Source organism: Plasmodium gonderi (assembly GCF_002157705.1).
Source record: "Plasmodium gonderi DNA, contig: Chr03, whole genome shotgun sequence".
Taxonomy (NCBI): domain Eukaryota; phylum Apicomplexa; class Aconoidasida; order Haemosporida; family Plasmodiidae; genus Plasmodium; species Plasmodium gonderi.
In genome coordinates this window covers 182,622-207,872 of record NW_021628927.1, presented here as the reverse complement: position 1 = coordinate 207,872, position 25,251 = coordinate 182,622, and the positions used below count along the sequence as shown (strand labels likewise).

The 25,251-nt window shown below is 30.5% G+C and overlaps 5 protein-coding genes across 5 annotated transcripts; 4 read left to right on the top strand and 1 right to left on the bottom strand.

Moving 5' to 3' along the window:
• Positions 1-28: 28 nt before the first annotated feature.
• Positions 29-3,069, bottom strand: PGO_030320 (ag-1 blood stage membrane protein homologue; the record flags this gene model as incomplete). Its single annotated transcript, XM_028686020.1, has 9 exons — positions 29-297; positions 442-529; positions 729-988; positions 1,193-1,316; positions 1,640-1,803; positions 1,998-2,056; positions 2,239-2,425; positions 2,589-2,729; positions 2,940-3,069. The coding sequence occupies 9 exons, from the start codon at positions 3,067-3,069 to the stop codon at positions 29-31; spliced, it is 1,422 nt and encodes a 473-aa protein (XP_028541821.1).
• A 4,803-nt stretch (positions 3,070-7,872) lies between these two features.
• PGO_030310 (protein transport protein Sec24B) lies at positions 7,873-13,792 on the top strand (the record flags this gene model as incomplete). The annotated part of the gene is made up of 5 exons (XM_028686019.1): positions 7,873-12,336; positions 12,567-12,947; positions 13,176-13,242; positions 13,373-13,454; positions 13,669-13,792. 5 exons carry the CDS (start codon positions 7,873-7,875, stop codon positions 13,790-13,792), a joined length of 5,118 nt encoding a protein of 1,705 aa, XP_028541820.1.
• Positions 13,793-15,305: 1,513 nt separating this feature from the next.
• On the top strand, positions 15,306-17,323 carry PGO_030300 (ATP-dependent RNA helicase protein; the record flags this gene model as incomplete). Its single annotated transcript, XM_028686018.1, has 3 exons — positions 15,306-16,359; positions 16,528-16,831; positions 17,062-17,323. 3 exons carry the CDS (start codon positions 15,306-15,308, stop codon positions 17,321-17,323), a joined length of 1,620 nt encoding a protein of 539 aa, XP_028541819.1.
• A 1,936-nt stretch (positions 17,324-19,259) lies between these two features.
• On the top strand, positions 19,260-20,390 carry PGO_030290 (6-cysteine protein; the record flags this gene model as incomplete). The annotated part of the gene is made up of 1 exon (XM_028686017.1): positions 19,260-20,390. One exon carries the CDS (start codon positions 19,260-19,262, stop codon positions 20,388-20,390), a length of 1,131 nt encoding a protein of 376 aa, XP_028541818.1.
• A 1,576-nt stretch (positions 20,391-21,966) lies between these two features.
• PGO_030280 (hypothetical protein, conserved) lies at positions 21,967-24,813 on the top strand (the record flags this gene model as incomplete). The annotated part of the gene is made up of 2 exons (XM_028686016.1): positions 21,967-24,380; positions 24,705-24,813. The coding sequence occupies 2 exons, from the start codon at positions 21,967-21,969 to the stop codon at positions 24,811-24,813; spliced, it is 2,523 nt and encodes an 840-aa protein (XP_028541817.1).
• Positions 24,814-25,251: the final 438 nt, after the last annotated feature.

The window sequence follows — 25,251 nt, the reverse complement described above, 5'->3', positions numbered from 1 at the left end:
TTTCAATGCATTCCACACATGACATAATTTATGAACACCCTTCTTCTAATATGCTATTTTCATGTGAATCCTTCTCGTCTACAGTCTCATCATGTTTAATCGGTTTTACTGGTACAAGGATTATATTTTCTTCCTCATTATGATGTTCTTCTTGATCCATTACCTTGTCGATAAATTCTTCTTTTTCCCATGCTGTAGTTTCATAGCTGTCCTTTTCTACATACATTTCTTTGATCATTTTGTGAGCGCTCTTTGGCATATTACGTCTGAATCTAGGGGAAGATAATCTTCTTTTTCCTATAAAAAAAGTGTGTGGAATGAGGGGGAGGGGGATTTATCCCGTAAGTTAAAAATGTCTACTATTTAAATGCGTATAGTGGTCTATGCACGTACACGCTGTGTCGCTCGTCGTCACTTTGCATACACTTAATTTGAGCTTACCCATCAGCCTTTTCATGTTTCTTTCTTGCATTATCATATTTTTTCGTAGTTCCAATTTGTCCCCATAAGACTCCTTTAACACTTTTAGCTGTCCGGGGGGAAAGGAAGCGAGTTGATATACATACATACAAAGATGTATATTTATACATGTATTTACGCTTGTTTGCATTATTTCCCCTCTCATGGGAGAGACTGGGAGAGGGACGCTGTGCTTGGGTCTCTTCACGTGGGTAGAATTATTTACATCCAAGCGGTGGTGCCTTTTTTTCATTTTAGCTCAATCTTACCTCGTTGGTAAAAATTGTTATAGCGTCTATGATATATGACAGGTTGTGATCAGAGTGAATGCTCAAATAATACTTCTCATTTGCATATGTATACATAATATTTGCATTGGTATTATTTTTACTATCTACAACTATCCGAAGTATGTTTAGCATGGGTATATTGATGTCTCTATGAATGTTTCTTTCTATTATCGTCTCAATGTTAATTACTTCTTCTTCTTTGCTATCTTTAAAGCACAAGAAGCACAGAAACCATTCCCCTGCAGTGTTTTTGAAGAAAAAGAGGAAACATATAAAGGTATTCCCGGGTTATGGTGCAAATGTGCAAAGAAATGTGAAATTTTAGACAGGATTGGACTTGAGGGTGTTTATAAAATGGTTAAGCGTAATCATATATGGAATACATGAAAATGTATATATGCATGCATGTATTTGCATGACTATGTAGGTGCAACCCAACGTACCCATTATTTCCTTGGCAAACATATACTTTGGAACATATGCATAAAAATCAAAGACACATACTTCTTGTTCTAACACAAAACTTATTAGCCTCAGTTTTTGCATCAGGCTTATGTCATTTATGTCCTATTCAGGTGGATGGAAACAAAAAATATGTAAAAATATGTAAAATAGTAATAATAATAATAATAGTAAAGAAATGAGCTTGCGGATGCTTGTAAAATGAGGTGTTTTTTTTTTTTTTTTTTTTTTTCTCAAATTTTCGACTGCTTATTTTTTTGGGAGACAACGTATCTGTTAAGCATGAACATACATATGTTCATATGTAAAAAAAAAAAAAAAAAAAAAAATCTTAAAGTAGACTGTTGAAGGGGTGGATCAAAAGGATATCTATTCCTACTTTCTTATCATTCTTATGTTTATTTTTCCAGTTCTTTCTTCTTTTTTACCGTTTCTACATCTATTAGGGATAAGTTTTTATCATCATCATCAAATTGTTTGTGGATATCTTGCAAACTAATTTTCTTTTTTCTGAGATTCTTTGCTTTGTTTTTCCATATTTCAAGCCCATCCTGTATGAGCATGCATTCGTTAGGACAGGCATATTTCTGAACTAAAAAAAATAAATAAAATAAAAAAAGATGGGTGGGAAGGGAATATGACGAACTGTAAGTGAGATGGTTGAGCTGGGGAGTGTTCTATCACGTGTGTTCCTTCGTATATGTACATATATATATTCATACATGTGTGAATATATGTAAATGTACATGTGAATGTTAAAATTATTTCCCACATAGGAGTTCTCACTTTTGTAAAAGGACATTTGTACTTTGCAGATTTCTTGCCCATCCTTGAGGCACACAAACCTGGTCAAATTGGGGAGAAAGGAAAAAGTATTTCATTGTTCTAGGGATAGGTATTTCCTTAATTACGTGTATGTGCATGCATGCATATATGTGTGTAATATATATACATTATATATGTATATAAGCGCATACACATAAGATACTGACACCCACCCTGAGGGGTAATTTTTGCTATCTGTTACCACTCATTTTTTGGAAAAGACTTCATAATGACGCTAGAGTTTATATCTATTTTAATTTGTCCTATGTGAACCTTCTTTGTTAATTTAGTTGTGAATAAATCAACCTTGAGTGTTTCATCGCACTGCCTTATTTTTATATCTACGCGTTGGTCGATGTGTATCCTGTTTTTTTTGTTCGTAGGAATTTCTGCAAAAGGGGGAAGTCCACACGCAGTGATGTTGGGAAGTGGCAAAGTTGGGAAGTGATCAAATAGGGAAGTGGTAAAGTTGTTAAGAATCCGAAGGGATAAAGTGACAAAGCTAGACTGGCGAAATTCATTCGATTTATCTCGTCGAGAACGTTTCATTACCATCCGTTTGAAAGTCATGTTTATCCGTACTGAATATTATGTATATATGCTTGTATTTATTTATGTTAAATATTTCATTGATTTTTACAAGTAAGTAGAAGGTCCTATAATTATGCAAACCGCTGAAATAGTACATGGACGCTAACAGAAAGGAAAGGTTAAAAGAAATAACAAAATAAAAATAGTAAATAATTGTGTGCGGTAGATATGAATCATTAACGATTTGGAGATGCGCGTATGTGTGTGTGATCACATGTATTTGCACACTGATTCGAACTCTCCTATTTCGAAAAGAATTCTGTATCTCAGTGAAGCTTTCTCTTTTCTACTGGAGGAAATTTCTGTACATACCGAAAGGCTCGAAGTCGCTTATGTGAGGACATGTTCTTTTGTAGCTTTTTATCATATAGCTTACGCATTTTTTTGATATACTATTAAATTTATTTTTAAAAATGTTAAAAATGAAGTTCGTTCCGAACATTTGCCTTTCCTTTTCTTGTTTCACACTTTATGCTTACTTCGAAGTTTGTGTTTGTTTGACAGATTGTTTGGCCGTTTGTTAGGTATTTTGTGTTTATTTTTCCGTTTATGCTTATCTGGTAGTTTATGCTTAACTGTTTTCAAATATGTTTCTTGGGGATGCATATCTGAAAGGGTGTCACTGCAAAAACGAAAAATGTGTGCATAGTTACGTATAAACAAATGTGCTTAGGTTTATTTAGGTTTCGTTAGGTGTACCCAGATGTTTCTCATCATAGCTCAAATGTGTTACGAATGCAATTTTACTTGTTGTAAATTTGTTGGGAAAAAATCAACTTAATTAAAAAAGGTTGTAAAAGACACGTATATTTATAAATATTATAGACATTTTTTTTTATTCATTCTTTTTGTTTTTTCGGTTTTTTCTGTTTTTTTTTATCATTTTTTTCGCATTTTTCTTTTTTCTTTTTTTCTGTAATTTTTATTTTTTTGGTGTTACTTTTAAATGAATAGGACAGTTCTGATTCGTTTAATTTTTTTTTTTTTTTTTTCCTGTTGTTTTTGCAACTTTGCACTTCCCGTTAGCAAAACTTCATTCGGTATTACATCAATAATCTACATTATTATTTTTTCTCACCATACATTTTTCAATTGCACATATTCAAATTTAAATATGCGTGTGTATGCGTTTACATTTGGAATAGAATTCCTTTACTAAGAAAATTACAACTTGTTTTTTTGTTAAATGTTTTTTTTATTGTTATTCATCCATGGAGATGTAAGCGGTAGATGCATGTATGTATGTGTATGTGTAAATATATAAACACATTTCCGCTATGATATATATATGTGTACCTTTTAATTCTTTGCACTTTACCTTGTTCATTCATAAATTTTTGATAAGAGTATTTACACATATATGCATGTTCATACTTTTTCTTTTCTTTTCTTTTTAACACTTCAATGTTGGTGAAAAGCTTGACGAAATTGCGATTAGGTTGATTTTGTTCCGTGTGACCATTTGTGGACGTCAGAAAAATGTTTGATTTTTTTTCATAAAGTTTAATATTCCTCTCTTCTGATATTTCAGTGTGACTATAGTGTGTGCGAAAAAGCCTTTATTACATGTCTGTAAAAAGTGGTCCCACTTATTTTCCTGATGGTTGTGGGTTTTAAATGCTAATAAGATTTTTTTTTTTTTTTTTTTTTTTTTTTCTATTTTAATTATATCGATGATAATATATATAAAGAGTAACATCACTAGAATTAAGAAGTCCCATCGAAATTGTCCACATTTGGGTTTATTGGTTCATCCATTGGTTAACCAACTAAGCGTGAATGAATGTTACTTTAAGCTTGGCAGTTTCCTATTTTTCGATAGAATAAAAATAGCAGTGAAATTTTACAGGTGTGTAAGGAAAAATGCGTGAAAAAAAAAAAAAAAAAAAAAAAAAAAGAAAGAAAGAAAAAGTAGGTACCCCAGGAGAAAAGTGTAAAAGAGAGAAACGCTTTTAAATAGTTTTTTTTTGTTTTTTAAATTTCTTTAAAATCGATTCCCGTGTCATGGTTGTGACTGACTATACCTTTTTGTGTACTATACAATTTGTGCGAACTAATAGTGACCCTTGATAGGTATTGTTTCCTTAGAGAAGTAAAAAGGCAACAGAATGATGCAACACATACGGATGCCACATGCACATACTCATGAACATACATATGCACACACACACAAAGGGTAAAGATTGAATGGATTGCTAATTGTACATATATGTTTCGCTAAAATCAATTTCACAATTCTGGGGGAATGGGTCTGAACTCGCAAACGATATTGTTATATGTGCACATTGGTGAGAAGCTACAGTGCTATATATTATATATATTTTTTCATCTCTTCCGTTTTTGTATAATTTAAATTTCCGACCACTTATATGTCTCACAACAACGGTTCATATGTGTCTCATATTTCGAGCTAGCACATTCTCTTACTTATTTTTTATTATTCTGTTAATTTTTGCAATAAGTACATAAACGAAATGTGATTATGACCATTTTGACCAATAATCATTTGTGCATTATAAAGAGCCCCAATTGGAATATAAAGAAAATGCATGGTTTGTAATTTTATATAGGCAGATTAATACGTAATGGATACATTTTCAGCACGGTATATTTTCCTATTTTACAAATAACTTTGTTAAATCAAATAAGTTAGGCACATATATTTCACACTTTTTGTTATTTGTATAAGATGCTCATTCCATTTTGGGAACGCATATGGTGCTTTTTTTTCTTTTTTTTTTTCTTTCAATTTCGCCTATTTGTTTATTCTTTCAATTTCACCCATTTATTTATTCTTTCAAGTGCTGACTATTTATTGAAAATTCGTTTAACCCTCTTTTTTTTTTTTTTTTTTTTTTTTATAATGACAAAATGGGGATCAAGTTTTTGATAACTATTATGGGTTGTTCATATCATAATTGATTTGTGTAAACTCTCATAATTTGTTTTCCATGCATTGAAGGATTTGTGTACACCTCTACAACTCGTTGTGTCTTAAGAAAGCATATGGCATAGTACAGACATGACTTAATAACAATCTTCATGTGTGTTCACTATACATATACGTAAACTCATATCTGCATGCAAACTTACATGTAGGTCGCAAAAACACATATGTATAAGATAAGGTGAGAAGGAGAAGACGGGCACAACGCAGCAAATGTGTTTTGCGCTATTATCTACCCTTAGTAATGGAAATGTTAACCTTTCAAATATTTAAGGATATGCAAATTCTGAGCCTCTCCTTTTATCTTTTTTTTTAGGGATAAGAAGGTAGATTATGCAAGTAAATGCTTCCATTAAAAAATAATTTTTTTTTTTTTTTTTTTTTTTTTGTATTTTTTTTTAAAGCAAATTTTTTATAAACTGAATGGATAAAGGAAAAAAAAACAAAAAAACATTAACTACAATTAATAATACTAAAAGGAATATCAATCGTTCTTTCTTCATAACACACTGTGTGAGTGTTTTATCATAAATAGGGGAATACGCCCCCATTAAATGAATTTTGTTTTGAATTATTTCACTTCGTGTTCTTTTTTTTGGGGTGTTTTTTTCCTACAATTTTTTAAAACTTTTATTTTGTTTTATTATATTGTATTTATTTTATTCTATTTTATTTATTTACTTTTTTTTTTTTTTTTTCACTTTTCCTTGCTGTGTTGACCCTTTACATAAAAGGGCGATTTATCTTTTACTGGTATGGTAACACGGGAAATATGACAGAAAAAAGTCACATACAAAAATACAGGAGCCATCATATGTGCTATAATACATACTTGAGTAAATGGTGATTCGTGATAAGGAAGGAAAACCATTCTTTGTTTGATTCAAGTTGGTGGAAACACTCTGTTGATTTGAATGAACAAAAAATGTATGCACATTTTACTAAGTACACTTGAATATATATGTATATATATACACCATATATAAAGTGGGATAATATATATATATATTAGTACATAAATTCCTGCATGGTTTGTACATAAAAGTAAACGTTTATTCCCCACTCAAAGCTCCATAGTGTACATTCTAACGGGGCACGAGGAGATAACGAACCGATTTATAAATATGAACATTCAGATCATTTGAATATAAAAAAAAAAAGAAAAAAAAAAAAAAAAAAGAAGGAAATAAAAAAGGAGTTATCAGGCGAAAAGAAGTATCATACCAATTCTTATTTACATATATACACCCAGAGAAGAAATAGCATGAACACCTTTTGCGTCAAAAAAATCACAGAAATATGCACGAAAATTTGCATTTGCTGAATTCATAAAATATTTTACATTTGATATTATATTTCAGTACAACTATAGCATATTTGTTAGTGATGAAAAGGGGAATATTTTGAAACACTAGAGATTAAAAAAAAAAAGAAAAAAAAAAAAAAAAAGCAACTTACACGGATGCTTCAAAGGGGTTACCAAGGTGTGACCGATTCACACGCGATGACACAACATAGGTGAGGGGCTTCGAACAAATAATAACACTGTTGTGAAGTTGTGGCAACTAATATGTTCTAACTGGTAAGAAGTCGTAACTGATAAGACATTCAATGTATCAAGAAGTTTAACTAGGTAAAATGATTCTTTAATTAATAGCGAATGTTATAAGAAGTTGAATTCAGCTAGTTCTCCTACAAATGTACAGAAATTTATACGACTTTTTTTTTTTTTTTTTTTTATCACCACCCTTTTATCACGTAAACAGTAGTCATTTCTTAACCATTTAACACATTTAATTTTTTTGTCACAGGGTGTATGTGTTAATAATTAGAGGGCAAGAATAGTTAAGGGAAGAAGAAATCCAAAAAATAATAATATCGAAATTTTATACCCAAAGAAGATCAGTATTATTTTTGAAGATAATCGAAAAACAACCCCTTGATCTGAGGAACACAGAAATTTGAGTCATAAATAATGGAAATTCTAAAGTGAAAAAGAAGTGAAACCCAGAGAGAGAGAGAGAAAAAAAAAAAAAAAAAAAAAAAAAAAAAAAAAAAAAAAAAAAAAAAAAAAAAAAAAAAAAAAAAAAAAAAAAAAAAAAAAAAAAAAAAAAAAAAAAAAAAAAAAAAAAAAAAAAAAAAAAAAAAAAAAAAAAAAAAAAAAAAAATAAAAAAAAAAAAAAAAAAAAAAAAAAAAAAAAAAAAAAAAAAAAAAAAAAAAAAAAAAAAAAAAAAAAAAAAAAAAAAAAAAAAAAAAAAAAAAAGACTAAAATTTATAGTTTAGTAATAACTAACAAAATGAGTAACAACATAGGGGAAGAAGAAAATATAAATCATACCCAAGTTCATGATAAAATAATAACAAAGTCAGAAATTCATTCTGTACCAAAAAACACTTTTGATAATAAGAAAAGAAATTGGAATAACAGTACCCCACAGTATATTAATCAAGCATATGAAGGAAATTTTAACGATAAAATTGAATTCGCGATAGAGGAAGAAAAGAAAAATGTGCTAACAGATGTTAATGAGAGTCTCATTACAATTTGTAGTAAACATAATAACAGTTGTGAAAATGCAAATATGAGTAGGGATACAAATAGTAGTTCTGAAAATATAGGGAGCACAACTGTAAAAAATTACAATAATAGAGAATATACCCGTGGTGCATGCGATAAGGTCCTATATGATAGTAATCAGCGAGATGAAAATTTACGCTGTATGAACAATTTTAACTACTCAAAGAGTCATATCAATTTAAAAGAGCCAAATCAGAGGGGAGAGGATGATGCCACCTCTGGAATTGTTGGTTACACTAAACATCTCCATGGAAAAAATTCACATTATGCATTTGCAGACGGAGGGCATATACATAACAAAACAGAGTTTCGTCAGCAAGTGAATAGTAATTTCGAATTTTTAGGAAATGAGCAAAGTTATTCAGCCAGTGATGTTTCTAATAAAACAATAGGGAATGTTCAACTCAACAGAGGCAGCATTAGTAACAATTCCTTCAGCACAGCATACGTGGAGAGTCACCCAAAAAGGGACCCAATAAGTGACCCAATAAATGACCCAATAAGTGACCCAATAAGCGACCCAATAAGTGACCCAATAAGCGACCCAATAAGCGACCCAGTAAGTGACCCAATAAGTGACCCAATAAGTGACCCAAAAAGTAATCCAAAAGATTGGAATACGCATAAAACGGATATGTTACAGAATACGGAGGATAGTAAAGAAGAAAAATCAGCATCAAACGAGAATAAAGGTGTTAGTGTGAAGTATAGCAAGAACGAACCATTTTATTCACAAAATGGTCCACAAATAAATTCACCTAATGCAGCAGAGGGGGGATACTCCACTCATTTTGGCAGGAATCCAGATGGATGCACTGGAATTGATAACAATTCTTATGAGACAAATAATCTTTCAAGGAATACAAGCAATTTACAACACAATGTTATGCAAAACAATTTGAGTACAGAAATGAAAAATGAACAAATGAATTTCAACAAAGAAAAGGAAACACAGTATCAGATATATGGGAATATCCAAAATGATCCACAAAATGCAGTATCCTTTTGTGCACCCTCCAACAATTTAGGGAATGAGGTTAATTATGGAAATGTTATTCAAGTGCAACAGGAAGTAAGCAAAATTGATTACAACAATGAGACTAACAACGGAGAAATGTGCAACAAGAACCTAGGTAATGGTGCTGAATTTGACATGAGTAATATTGAGCGTACACAATGGAGTGGTAGACCATACAGTGGAGGAGGGGGTAACACTCACGGCGATAATAACAGCTTGGAATGTAGCAACTCTTCCTATAACAATCCTGCACACATTAACCAGACATACAGTAATCAGACGCATAGTAATCAATCGTATACTAATCAATCGTATACTAATCAATCGTATACTAATCAAACATATAGTAATGTTCAGTTTAGTAATGCTCAGTATAGTAGTGCTCAGTATAGTAATACTCCATATAGTAATACTCCATATAGTAATACTCCATATAGTAATACTCCTTATAGTAATGCCCCATATAGTAATGCCCCATATAGTAATGCCCCATATAGTAATGCCCCATATAGTAATGCCCCGTATAGTAATGGGACATGTGCGAATGTTACGGATTCTCTGAATCAGTACAACACTAATTATCAGCAGAATAGTAGCAGCCAACCAACGTCGTATAATTATTATGGAAACACCGCTAGCCAAGTTAGCCATGCTAGCCACGCAAATATTGTAAGACCTGGTTGCAATGCTTTTAATAATAGACCTGAAAGAACGTTTGTTCATGGTGCAAATACTTGCATGAATAAGGAGCATAATAAAGATGTTAATCAGAACGAGAGGGAGAGACAGGAAGAGAAGTACGAGCGATCGGATGAAGAATCATTGGAAAGCTCAAGTGATGAAAATTCAAGTGACAATGAATACCCCGGGACAGATAAAGATGGAGAAATATACACCTTATTAAAAAAAACAGTTAATCGGATAGATATGAATAAAATACCGAGACCTATAATTAATTTTCAAGAAAAAAAAAAGAAGAGAAATTTAAAAGTGTTTGAAACATGTAAATATATTTCTCCTCCGTCGTATTATCAACCATATATATCGATTGACACAGGTAAAGCAGACCCAAGATTTATGAAAAGTACACTATATCAAATTCCCCTATTTTCAGAAACGTTAAAATTGTCAAAAATTCCATTTGGAATTATCGTAAACCCATTTGCATGTCTAAATGAAGGAGAGCAAGTAGAGAAAGTAGATATGAAAGATGTAGTAAATGATAAAGAAGAAAATATAGAAATATTAAGATGCCCCAAATGTTTTAGTTATTTACATGCCACTATATTAGAAGATATTTCAAACACTGTACAGTGTGTATTTTGTGACACAGAATTTTTGATTAATGAAAATGTACTGTTCGATATATACCAATATAATGAAAAGATAAGTCATAGAGAATATGAAAAAAATAATGGGAATTCACTATCGCCTTTGTTAAAAGGTAGTGTAGATATCATTATTCCCCCTATTTATTATGATAATGTGAATAAATTTAAATTGACCTATACATATATGAATAAGAATATTAATCAAACTGCATCTATGATTACGAATAAGATAATGTCCATAACAAAGCATATTTCAAATTCACTTGTTACAAATGATGCCAAAACAGCAGGGAATAACACATCGAGTAGTGTTTTTGGAGATACTAAGGATTATAACAGTGGTAATTGCAGTTATAACAATTATGATGGGGGAGGTCATGGCAGTCCAGGATTCTATAACAGATACGATAATCAGAACAATTATAATAAAAATATTGGTAATGGTAACGGAGGGGGTGTTATAGGATCAGGAAATCCATATGGAAATGATTCCGTTTCTCAAAACATGGATAACTTAACAGACAATTTTAATGTTATCATGCATGAGATGAAAAGTTTGACGTGTGAAAAAAACGGAGAATCGGACACTTGTAAAATGAAAAGAAATTATTTATTATCTAAATATCCGCAAATGAAAAATATATTACCTCCTTACTTTGTATTCGTTGTTGAATGTTCATACAACGCTATTTATAATAACATAACGTATACAATCCTGGAGGGAATTCGTTATGCAGTTCAAAATGTGAAATGTCCCAAGACCAAAATTGCCATTATCACGTTTAACAGATCTATATATTTTTATAATTGCAAGAGAGGAAAAGACACAGGTGATAGCGGTATGGATAGCAGTAGTAATAATAATGGCACCAATGGAAACTATCAAGTGATTGTTATGAGTGATGTAGATGATCCATTTCTCCCCCTTCCGCTAGAAGATCTCTTTTTCAGTTGCGTAGAAGAGATAGACAAAATTAATAATCTTATAGATGCTATAAAATCAGTAAGCGCAACTATGCAATCGTATGAATCATGTGGGAATAGTGCACTTAAAGTTGCTATGGATATTTTGAAAGAAAGAAACGGGTTGGGTAGTATATGTATGTTTTATACAACAACTCCCAATTGTGGTATAGGTTCAATTAAAGAATTAAAAAAAGATTTACAAGAAAATTTTTTAGAAGTAAAACAAAAAATATTTTATGATTCCTTATTACTAGATTTATATTCATACAATATCAGTGTAGATATTTTTATAATTTCATCAAACAATGTTCGCGTTTGTGTTCCGTCCTTACAATATGTTGCACAAAACACGGGAGGAAAAATATTATTTGTTGAAAATTTCCTATGGCAAAAAGATTACAAAGAGATTTACATGAGTATAAAAGATACGTTGACATCCGAAGATATTGCTTATTGTTGTGAATTGAAATTAAGATATTCACAACATATGTCTGTAAAAAAGTTATTTTGTTGTAATAACAATTTTAATTCTATTATAAGCGTAGACACGATTAAAATTCCAAAGATTAGATATGACCAAACTTTTGCCTTTTTATTAAATTACTCAGATATATCAGAAAACAAAAAACAAATATACTTCCAGTGTGCTTGCATGTACACCAATTTGTATGGGGATCGTTACGTTCGCCTTCATACCACACATATGAACTTGACAACATCCCTGAGCACGGTCTTTAGGTACACGGACGCAGAGGCTCTAATGAGCATCTTAATTAAGCAGCTTTGCACGAACATTCTGTATAATGAGAATTATTCGAAGATTTTAATTGACAATTTAGTGGCCATTTTGTTTTCCTACCGTCTAAATGTAGGTGTGCGGAGCGACGATAACAGATTGTGATTATATATATCATGTATGATGCATTACATATAACGTGAACTAGAAGTGCATATGGGTTCAATGCATTTGCTGTGTCTCCTTTAGCGCGTAACATCTGTTGTTTTTTTCTCCCATATCCCCCCTTCCTCATCCTCCTCGTCTTCTTCCTTATTCATTCATTCATTTTTTTTTTGCTCACCAACTACACACTTTTGCAGTGTGCTTCCTCCGCTCACTCAGGACAACTGATACTTCCGGACACGCTAAAATTACTCCCGCTTTTTGCATCCTCCCTTCTGAAACATAATGTCACAAAAAAAGAAATTTTACATGATCTCAAAGTGTACAGCTTGATAAAACTTTTGTCTATGCCAATAATATCATCTCTTTTTTATATATATCCAGTAACATATGTGATTCATATAAAGGGAAGGACAAACGAAATAGATTCTATGGATTTGGACGATGATCTTTTTATTCCCAAAACGATACCATCTAGTGCAGAAAAAATATACTCAAATGGAATTTATCTGTTTGATGCTTGTACCTATTTTTACCTTTACTTTGGTTTTCATGCCGATACAAATTTTGCTAGAGATGTAAGATTGCTCCTTGGAGTGGTTTTTACGTGAACGATTTTTCATCACATTGCATGGGACATCATTTGATTGTTCAGAATTTAACGTTCAACTATTTAGAACATGTCTATATGTTCATGCACACGTTTGTATAATTTTTACATTGTTGTATTGTATTTTATTATATTATATTACATTATATTATAATAATATTATATTTTATTTATTTATTTATTTTTTTTTTTGAAGATTGTTGGTGATACCCCGACGGAGCAAAATTCTCACGAACTAAACATAACGGATAGCCTTAACGGAAGTACGTGTTAACATTTTCCATACAGGAATAAATTTATACATCTGTACATGGATGCATGGTAAAGGAATGCAATAATGTACAAAATGAAAGAATTCATATTTATGTTCCTTTTCTTCCCATCCATTTGCAGAAAAACTTCAACGCATTATTATGAACTTGACCAGGATTCATCACTTTAATAAGTACGTCCCTCTGGTGATTGTTGCACCGAAGTAAGTGATCATATGAATGAAAATGCTGAGATAGAACAGAAAGAAAGGCCACATCTAAATATGACACCATGCATATATAATAAAAGTGACATTGATCCCTTCCACATATACATAATTACACACCTGTACACCTACACACAACACTCTTCTTGCGTGCATGAAAAATAAATTAAAATACAATTGTAATTACATACCCATATTTACACACTTGTAGATCCAATAGAGAACAACACATAATGTCTCTATGCGTTGAAGACAAAGATGATAAGGAATACAGCTATGTTAATTTTTTGTGCTTTATTCATAAATTAGTTCATAAAAAAATTGATGAGTCTTAAGTAGTGCTTATGTAGACAGTTTTATAGAATCATACACCCTACTACTCCTGAGGACCTTTTGATTACCCCCATCCACTCATACCTTTTTTTTTTTTTTTTTTTTTATCATCGAACCTCATTGACTGTTCTTTCTTTTCAAGAACTCAAACAGGAACCTTTGCATGCATTTGCATGTACGGATTTCTGAGCATATGTACATCCTCACTTCTTGTATTTATTCGAAATAAGTAGGTATATACATTCGATTTCATTTGAATATGTATATATCCACCATCACTGCTTCCTCTCCAAAAAAAAGGAAAAAAAAAGAAAAAAAAAAACATGCATGTATATATACACACCCATTAATAGTATGTTCATTATAATTTCACCCTTTTCAACCTCCAATCCAAAATTTGTTTAATAATTTTCGTCATTTTTAAATACATCAAACGATTTGTGAAGATAAAATATACGCATTCGCACATGTACATTTGCACGTGTGCACTTTTTTATACATACATAAATACGCACGCACATATATATATATATATATATATATATATATATATATATATGTATGCACGTATGCGTACTCTTATTAAGTCCTATAACTTCCCTTCTCCCCACCTTATGATAAATTAAGAAATTTGTGAAATATTTTAAAACTGGTAATTGTGAAACAAACAAAATATTTTTGGAGTGACCAGAAAAATACATCGGTACTCTTAAAAAACTAAATGTTTTGATGTATACGATGATAAGCACTCATAAATAATTTCCCTACGTGGTAAATGAGGGCAGCTTATATATTTAAATTTATCAAGTGTTGTATAAACACTACTTAAAAGAATAAAACTGAAATGGAAAAAGTAAATGTTCTAATGAAAATAAACAAAAATAACCATACTGTTGTTGTCATGTGTATCTTCTTTTTTTCTTCTAAAATTGTATACATTTCTAGTGGAAATCTATTTGAAAATGTAAAAGAAAAAAATATATATATGCTTTAAAAATATGAGGAAAACGAAAATACCCGACCCAGTGCAACATCAGTTTTGAAAAAGAGTGAAACGAAACCCATTACTTAATGAAGCCCATGTTACTATTTTTTTATAAAAAAGAAAAAAAAAAAAAAAATTTAATTATATTTTATATAAACTTTATATTGTCGAAATTGAAAGAAGCTATGTTTCTTTTCACTTTTTCAGCTAGCTATTTAATGAGTTGAAAAAAAAAAAAAATTACCATAATAGAGAAAAAAATAGGTATAGCAAATAAAAATAACATAACCTTACAACATATGAACAAAAAAAAAAAAAAAAAAAGAAGGAAAATTAGCATACAATTTAGGAAATATTTTATTAAAAAGCACAGGTAAATTTTGTAACTCTAGGAAGGTAACTATAGTATGGCTTATGAAATTGCAAATATATAATATATAAAGTGGGAGAGAATATATAACTATGCAGGCGTCCGTAATTTATCTCAAACGTGTATGATAAAAAAAGCCCCTCTCCCACATTATGAAACGATGAAAAATAGTTTATATATAAATCAAGTAAAAAAGTTTGTTGAAAATATAAGTACCGATTTTTTTAATTTCGACGATCTGATTGAAGAAGGAAAAACAGAAAACGATGTTACAACTGGTAGTAGGCAATCATTAGTGGCTCACCAAAAGAAGGTGCACGAAGTGCATACGAGTCTAAACTCCAACTGTAGAATAATAAAAATAGAAGATGAAGAAATTGAAATAGCAAAATGGAATGAAATGAAAAGCGTTCCATTAAATGAATTCATTATAAAAGCACTGATTAATAATTTCCATTTCCAAAAATTCCTTCCATGTCAAAGTTATGTGTTGGAATATGCTCTATTAAGTAAGAATGAATCGAATTCTTTACTAAATGGAGACATATATATTGAAGTACCAACAGGACTAGGAAAAACATTGTGCTATATTATAACTATCTTAGATTATTTTTTATATAACAAGGATCAAAATGGGAAACTTTTTTGTCTTATACTAACAGCTACAGAAGAATTAGTTACTCAGATTTTAAGAGTCATAAATAATTTCCATGTGAAGAACTTATTGTGCCAAGGAATAAATACAAATATGTTTCAAATGAACATATATTTTGATGAACTAATTGATAACAATGATGTATTTAATGATACGAATATCATCGTGACAACTACAAATAAATTCGAAAGTCTCTTTTTCAGTAATGAAAAACTATTTCAGAACTTAAAATTTTTAGTTATAGACGAAGTAGATAAAATAATGTCTTTCAATAAATCGAATATAAATAATTTAGTAAATTCTTTATCAAACATTGTAGAAAAATATGAAACATTAAATTCTGATTTATATAAACCTAAGAAATTCCTTCAAAAGTTTTTCGTTTCTGCTACTCTGTGTAAAGTATCGGATAACTTGATGTCTCTAAATTTGTATAGACCCATTTTTTTTTATTATATAGTTAAGCATAAAAGAAATGAGGAATTTTACTTGATCACCAAAAAAAAATACAGCAAAGTGTATAACGTCATTAGGTTGATTATGGATATCCCAGAAAAGGGTAAGTTATATTGTGTACACATGTAGCTACTTAAGTTTTTTTTTTTTTGAATCCTATCAACGTTACGATAATGTATTGAGATTCATTACTTGTCTCTGTATGGTCACTTTTTTTTTCATAATTTTTCTGCATTTAACAGTTGCCTACTTTTTCCCTCCTTTTATACAGATGGTCTGAGTATGCTCATTTTCTGTAAGAGTGAAGAATCTGTACATCTTCTCTATCGATTCCTGACCGTTTATTTTAGTTACATTAAAGAAACTAGTTATAAGATAAAGGAGTACACCCGTAATTTATCTAACAGCAGCAGGAAGAAAATATTAAACCAATTTTTAAGCCAGAAATTGCACATTTTGATATGCACTGATTCCATTTCCAGGGGCTTGGACACTGTGAATGTAAATTATGTGGTGAATTATGACATGCCAAATCATTATAACGTGTTGACTCATAGGATAGGGAGGCTCTCGAGGTAGGCCATGCGCATGTGCGATTGGATGTGCAGACAAATGTGTACATAATACATATATATATTTATATATTCATATATATGGGCTTACATTACAAGGAAAATAAATGTGTTGTACACGAGGCTCCACGCATTTCGCACCATATAAATCGGTCCCAGAAATGATACTAAACACACAATTTCACATGCACACATCGTTATACATGCAATAATGACATTATTCCTTTACGCAGGTATAACAGTAGAAGAGGAACAGTGTATCACTTAATCAAAGAAAAGGATAAAATAGTAATGATTAAATCCATCAAGCAGAGACGCATCAAAGGTGTTGAGAAAATAAAATTCAAAAAGGAAAAATTGATGGAGATAAAAAGATCTATAACATGTATAAAATCGTTAATCAATGATGTAATAATTAAGGAAGATGCAGAAATTTTAAGCCGACATCAGTTTTATTGTTACGATGATTTGGTAAAGTTGTGCGGGGTAGAGTAACAATATTTTGTATGAATTATATGTAGAAAATGTTTTATTTATTTTATTGTATTTTGTTTTAATTTTTTTTTTGGTGAAATTTTAAAGAGGAGGTACACCTATCCATAGTTAGAAGTTTTTATGAAATGAGTTTTGAGGGAAGAGCTATTCAAATTTTTTTTTTTTGTTCCATTTTACATCCTCTCTATTAAGAAACTACATAATAAAGAGGATATTGTATCAAAACTTGGAAGCATAATACACAATCCCTGCATATAAAAAATTGTGGGAAAACGCTTTTGCATTAGTATCGTAGACGTTTCCAAAGAGCAAAGTGTGAATTTTTGGATGTTTATAAAAATGTTCATATACTCTGTTTGCAAATATGGAAATACATTTTTTATGTCTTATTTATTTTTTTTTTTTTTCACGTTTGACTTTAACCTTGCATAGCAACTGTTTCATCCTGCTATTGTTTCATGCTTAGTATTTCGGTTTCAAACAAATGGATACTGCTGTTGTAGCAAAAACATTACGTCTTTTCCTGAAGAACTTTTTTCCTTTTATTTTTCCCCTGTATATGAATCTCCACCCATGAGAACTTAAAAAATTGAAGGAGAAATTACATTTTTTCTAATTCAATAGTGTATGTTTATTTTGTTAGATAAGACCATGTCACAACTTTAAAGACTTTATTTGTTTTCTACCCTTTTCATACTCTCTCTGAAGGAAAGCGAAGCATGTAAAGAAAAAAAATTCATGAATTTGTTTTCATAAGTTAGCGGAAATTTTTTTTTCACGTATAAAAAAAAGGTACACACATAAAAATGGGCTATTTATTTTTTAGTTTTACGAACAATTAATGAGTTAATCAGCACAGAAAGAGGGTTAATTGTTTTTTTTTTTTTTTTTTTTTTTTTTTTGTTCTTTTTAAAAAAGGGCAAATTAAAAATTTTGCTAATAAAAAAAGAAAACGATAACGAAAACGAAATTGCAATGCGTGTTGCAGGAGTGCACCCGCATCCCACCAAGTTACAGAAATCGAAAATGTGTAAATGCAAAATGTCTGTTCTTGTCAACGAGAAATGTTACCAAACCATTCAACTAATTGTAAGAAATACTTTGTCAGTTTTCTGTTGTGCATTTTTAAATCCTTCCTGTGCCTCTTTGTTGAAAGTTTTTTTCTTATAATTTTGTGTAGCTCTCATGTATGGTTACATTTTTTCGTACATTTTTTCATACATTTTTTCATACATTTTTTTACACATTTTTTTACACATCTTTTTACACATTTTTTTACACATTTTTTTCCGTCTCCTTTTTCCACTACCACTTCGTTTCCCCCCATTTTAAATATAAATATTAAAAACATACGGGGCGAGTAAAAAACATTTTGAATTACATTTAAAAAGTTACAATATGAGAAATTAGCATTATTGGGAATTTTTTTTATTAATGTGAATTTTTTTTTTTTCATATTTTTTAAAATATTATACTATCGGGAATTTTTCTCCTTTTTCGTCTCTTTGGAGAGCCATAATTGAAGTGTACACTTCTGTCCATGTGAAAATGGACATATTTCCTGATTGTTGCGTTAGGGGAATACTTCTTCGTGTTACCGATATGAACGAATGTTGAAATACACTTGTGAACTTCCATTCAATTGTGCGTTTCCACTGACTTTGCGTGTTTATTCTTTAATGTGAAATCCACACATTCCTTCCCCTATGAGGAATTCTCCTAAAGAGGAATGGATTTAATTTCTTATCCGTTGCATTACACAGAGTCAAGCGCTAAATAACAACCAAAATAGAATTCCCATTTGGCGAGACCTTATTTTAACATTTCTCCACTTTTTGTCACTTTTAAGTGAATTTCTTTTTTTGAAGGTCACACAGAAAGGAAAATAAAAAAGCAAAAAAGAAAGAAATTGACGAAATTGACGAAAATGATGAAAATGAAGAAACTACTCCTATTCTCAACCCTGTACCTTCTGAGAGAATTTTCCGCTTACGCAGATGAGCACATTTGCGATTTTACAAAAGAAAAATATTTACTTGGAAAGAATGAAAAAGAATATTGTATCATAAATGCCAAACCTTTCGATAGTGTAACATTTATGTGTCCCAACAAAATCGGAGCGGAATGTTTCCAAAATGTAAACACATTAGATGACACAAAACCAGAAAATATGGAAGCATCAAAACTTTCCATTGATGAATTGTTGTACGGGTCTACCTTATATGGGGACACCCTTCTAATATCTCCAACAGTAAAACAGACAACTACCTTCTACTGTTTTTGTAATTTAGAAATGGAGGATGTGGAGAATTATTTGAAAAAGAGAAGATTAACGAAAGAAAAAGAAAAAGCTAAAAGAAAGACAAGTATCAACATTGATAATGTAAATGAAGATGAAGAAGTCTTAGTATCGCAAGAAAAAAGGGAAGACGAACATTTAATTAGGGCATTATATAGAGCTAAAAAAATCAAAGGTATAATAGAACGTGAAAAGAACAGAGTGGAAGCTGAGAAAAAAAATGGTACAGTAGAAGATGAAGTAAGAATATACGATGAAGAGGAAGAAGAAAAAGAAGTAGATGAAACAAAAATTGAAAAAATTATTACAAAATATGGTATAATGAAAGTTACTGTATCTACTAATAATAGCATAACAAAAGGTTGTGATTTTGGTAATAACGTAAAAAATTATTTTTCCAAACCTTATCCTGTAGAAAGATATGGAGGTAGCAAGGTATGTAGAATTGAAGCAAAACCAGGTGAATTCGTTGGTTTCAAATGTATTTTTGATAACAAAGGAACTGTTGAACCTCAAAACTGTTTTGACAAAGTCATTTATGAAAATAAAGAAATAGATTTGCAAACTCTCATGCCAGGATATATATCATATGGAAATAAACGTCAAGGAAAATATGCTTTTTATTTAAAACTTCCTCATTTTATACAGCACAGTTACACTATTCGGTGCAAGTGCAGATCTACCGTGTCTCAATATGACAACTATATTTTCGAATTGGCAGTAGAAGGAGGAGAAAGTGAAGTTGTTGCAAAGTCTTTTCAAGAATAGCTACCCAACTGGGGGGAATCAAGGTTGAGCACTTATTATAAAAATATATAGTTATGGGTATACATATATTTTTGCTGTTAAGTATCGTTTAAAGGGAAAGATTAATTTTTTTTTTAAATCTGCTCACCTGGCTGGTTCTTGCATATATATATAAATTTACACATGCATCTGCATGACCCTGTGGATATTTGCCTGAATGTCCATTTACCTTTTTTTCACGAATTCCACTTAACTAGACAATTTTGTTTTTATTTTAATTCTAACAAGTATGCATTTTTTCTTAGCAAAAAGTATTAGGAGTTGCTAATATTAATAAAGGGGAGGTAAAAAAAAATTGTTAAAAAATTGTTAAAAAATTATTAAAAAAACTCATTTAAAATTCCCTTTTCAAAATGTAAGTAAAAGGTTAGAATTAGGTATATGAGTTATGGTTGGACTTGTGTCCGTCTCTTTGTAGATACTGCGATGCCTTGATTTCATTAATTAAGATTAAAAACATTTTTTCATTTTAAATAAAGCTTGTTTTTCAAATCTGTGGCAAACTTAACTGAATTATGTGACTACTTCTATCAAATCGCACATTTGTTCTTTCTCAAAATTTTTTTAGAAATTATGACATCGCATATTGTTCCTTCTCCTACCACTTGAGTTTGCACTACTTGAGCCTTTTTATCCTCTTTCAATTAACTTTTCTTTTTTTTTTTTTTTAGATGGTAAAATTGAGGAACTATTTATTCCAAAAGGTGTAACACGTTACTTAATGTTCATTTTGGATTACCTCATAATTTTTTTTTTTTTTTTTTTTTTTTTTTTAAAAGAAAATTGCTTAATCGAAATTGTTTGTTATTACTTCATTTTTTAGGAAGGTTAAATTATTTTTTATTTCTGTAATTTTTATGAGCATATTTTTTTTTTTTCTTTTTTGCATGCATTTTTTGTGTAGAACTTTACATATTTTTATTTGCCCAAATGAGACCGAGATAAAATTTTGAAGACATGGTAATGTGTTACATTAGATCTATTCTCTCCAGTTGAGCTTTTTTTTTTTTTCTTTTTTTTTTTTTTTTTTTTTGTTCTATTTCTATATATTTTTCTACACAACATGCTTTTTGTCTAGCCGTTTTTGTCTTCTTCAGGTTTTTTTTTTTTTTTTTGATATGTTAAAAAGGAGAAAAAAGACAAGCCCTAAAATTGATATATATATATATATATATATATTTTATTTTATTTTAAAAGCATCTTACTCTTTACACTTTAAAGAAAGTTATTTTTTTTCTTCAACTAAAGATACATATCAACTTTTTGCAAAGCATAAAATACATATTGTCACTAATTAATAATTTTTTTCTTTTATTCCAATTAGTCAACTATTATACATTCACCAGGTCATTACTAATATATAAAACGTATATTAAAAGTGAACTTTGGGGATAATTTTATTTTTATTTTTTGAGGCAATTCTTAAGAAGTTTGTGAAAAAAGGGGGGGAGTATAATATATAATAATAACAAGTGGAATAGTCACAGTCACAACAACCAAAATAGAAACGATAAAGTAGAAAAAGCTGAAAGGAAAAATGAAGACGTTCATTCTGCTGTTACTACTTGTAACAATCAGTTACTTCTATGGATGCGAAAATCTGAAGAATGGAAAGCGGGAATTTGGAAAAACTTCTGTACAGGTAAGGCGGAGAATCTTGAATGTGGAAGACGAAACAAAACACTTACCAAGTGGAAGTTCAACAAGAGAAACATATCATGAACCTCGTAATGAAAAACATACCAGATTTGAAGTCAAACATGGTAAGATCCTAGTTTTTGACAAAGATACAGGAGAAAAAATATTTGTACGCCCTGGTGAGTCAGATGTTGCTATTCCTGATCCAATTAGTGAAGAGAGAATTTCTTTTAGGAAAAAAAATGATAAGCAAAAGGATATTGATGCGGAAACAGGGGAGAAAGTTGTTGGACATGATGCGAGAACAGAGGAGAAATTAGTTGGGCTTGATTCTGGAACAGGAAGAACCGTTTCGAATTCCAAGGATGCAGACGATGTTGGAATGATGAAAGGAAGAAAGAGATTGAAGTATCCAATTTATCCTGAGAAGGAAAACCGTGTCGAGTTTATGCAAAGGAGTACAGCGGATGATGGGGACAGAGACAGGAATGAAACTGGAAAAGGTAATCGAGATGTAGATGTGGATGATGAAGATGTATATGATGATGAAGATGGAGATGATGATGTAGAATTAGATGAAGATGGAGATGATGATGTAGAATTAGATGAAGATGGAGATGATGATGTAGAATTAGATGAAGATGGAGATGAAGATGTATATGATGATGAAGATGATGAAGATGGAGATGATGATGAAAATGGAAATGTGAATGAAAAAGTAGGTGGAAAGATGGATGAAAAGATAAATGAAAAGGTAGATGAAAAGGTAGTTGGAAGTGCCGATGATGGAGATGGAAAGGTAGATAAAAATATAGTAGGAGAGAGAGATAAAAATATAGTAGGAGAGAGAGATAAAAATAGAGAAGTAAGGGGGGCCCTGAAAAACACAGAAATACCTATAAAAAATGGTATTGGGAACATTTTTAGATATATAATTGATAAGGCTGGTTATGGACAAGCTTTTGTGAAACTATTAAACACGAAGGATCACGATGGTGAGGAGGAGGAGGAACAACCTGAAGGAAGAAGTTACGTTTCTAACTCAGAAAAAAAAATTGCAGAGAGTGAAGCTAAGGAAGATTTGGAATCAAATAGCGAAAATTTGGTGAATAAAAAGGAATTACCAAAAGGAAATAAGAGAGATGAAATGATAAAAGAATATGTTAGCATTTTATTAAACAATGGAGAAAAAATTTTAAAGGAAAATGTTAGTCATTTTCTAAAAAGAATTTTTAACTTAATCGTTAAAGAAAAACTAATGACTAGTATGTGCCACAATGGGGAAGAAACTTCCACAAATGTGAAGTTGAAAGAAGTAAAAAATTTTGTTGGTGCAGGTGAAAAGGAATCAAATTGTGACAATGTTGGATGTGATAAAAGGAACAAGGAAAATTGCCGAGAAAGTGAAAAAAGTTGCCCAGAAGATGAAAAAAATCACCGAGAAAGAGAAAAAAATCACCAAGAAAGTGAAAAAAGCCATCAAGGAAGTGAAAAAGGCCATCAAGGGGATAAGGAATATGCACCAGGAGAAAAAAGAAGCACAGAAAAAAATGCGAGTCCCAAGAAATGCTTCTTGTCCAAATTGAAAGATGCGAAATTCTTTAATGAAGATGATCTGTACAAGTATTACATTTCGCTGGAAGACATGTTAAAAGATAGGAAAATTCAGCGGAAAAATGACAAAGTGTCAAAATATTTAACATTTCACCCAGTAGAAAATATAAGAGAACATTTCGAAAACATAGCAAATAATAATATATTTATAGAATCACTTAGAATTATACTATTCGATTCGCATAAAAAACATGAACAAGATGTATATTCCAGTTTTGTAGTGGTTATAGATACATTATTTTCCTTGATTAAAGAACAAAAGGGAATTAAAGATATGTATACTTATGTACAGTTATTTTTTGAGGACTTAAATAAACTGAACATGAAAGTGTTAGATTCTCTGAAAGTTTCTTCAATGAACGAATCAAAACTGTTTGATATTCCTGATTTTACTATTACTAACTTTGAATATATCTTGTCTAAAATATATTCTCGCTCTGTTTTGGCAAATATTTTAAGTGAAAAAATGGATAACTTAGATATAAACAATCTACTACAATTTTTGAAGAATAGGGTAAATAATTTCAATTTTAGTTTTATTGATAATTCGGTAAGTGTCACTACAGGCCCTTCTGCGGAGATTCTTCTTTCCACTGCATCTATTTCGACTGAAACTGTTTCAGCAGATAAGATTCAAATGAATAACTTTCTTATGGAATCAGATAACACTCTGTGTAAATTTATTCCTATTAAAAAGAAGTAAGTTATTCTAAATAAAGTTATACTATTCATTTCAATAGCCTGTTTGTTTATGGAAATATTTCCTTTTATGCAGTTTTTGGGTGTGTACAACTATGAGTGGGATATCTCTTTGGTACCACATACATATATGAGTGTGTGAAGACATATAATTGGACTTTTATTCGTGCATACATTTGTGCGCATTGTTTCTACTTTATGTTGCATTTGTTTAATTTTTGATGTCGTTTTTTATTGTTCATGTTCCTCTTTTCTCTTTTTTTGCATCACACATTTGACCTATAACATATATATCTATTTCTTTCTTTCACCTAATGCACATAGGTTACTGTATGAAAAGCTAAATGTTACTAGAAAAGTTGCAGAAGAAGTGATCCTGGATTACTTATTCCGTTTACTTTTGAAGAAAGTACATGAATATGTTCTGGAATGACTTTTCTATTACATCGTGGATATGAAGCGCATGGTAGGAAGAAGATTAACAAAATCTCAGTTAGGTGAAAGTGAACGAAGATATTATTGTCTTTTTGTATTTTGCTTTTTGCACAAGTTTGAATGAATAATTTCATCGCCGTAAACCTTTTAAAATTCTTTTTTTTTTTTTTTTTTTTTTTTTTTTTGATTAAGTTTTTTTGAAAATTTTGCTTGTTTTTATTTTTCTGCATCTTGCATATTTTTGCTGAATTTTTTCTTGTGAATTTTGCTCTATTTTATTTTTTCCCCCTGTCTTTGTAATTGATACTTTATACAGAAACGTAACTTTTTCTATTCACAGAAAAATGCTGATTGAAATTTTTTTTTTTTATAAAATGTCATATGAGGTGTGTAAAAAATATTCATGCATTTAAGTGCAGTATGTGAAAAAGTAAGG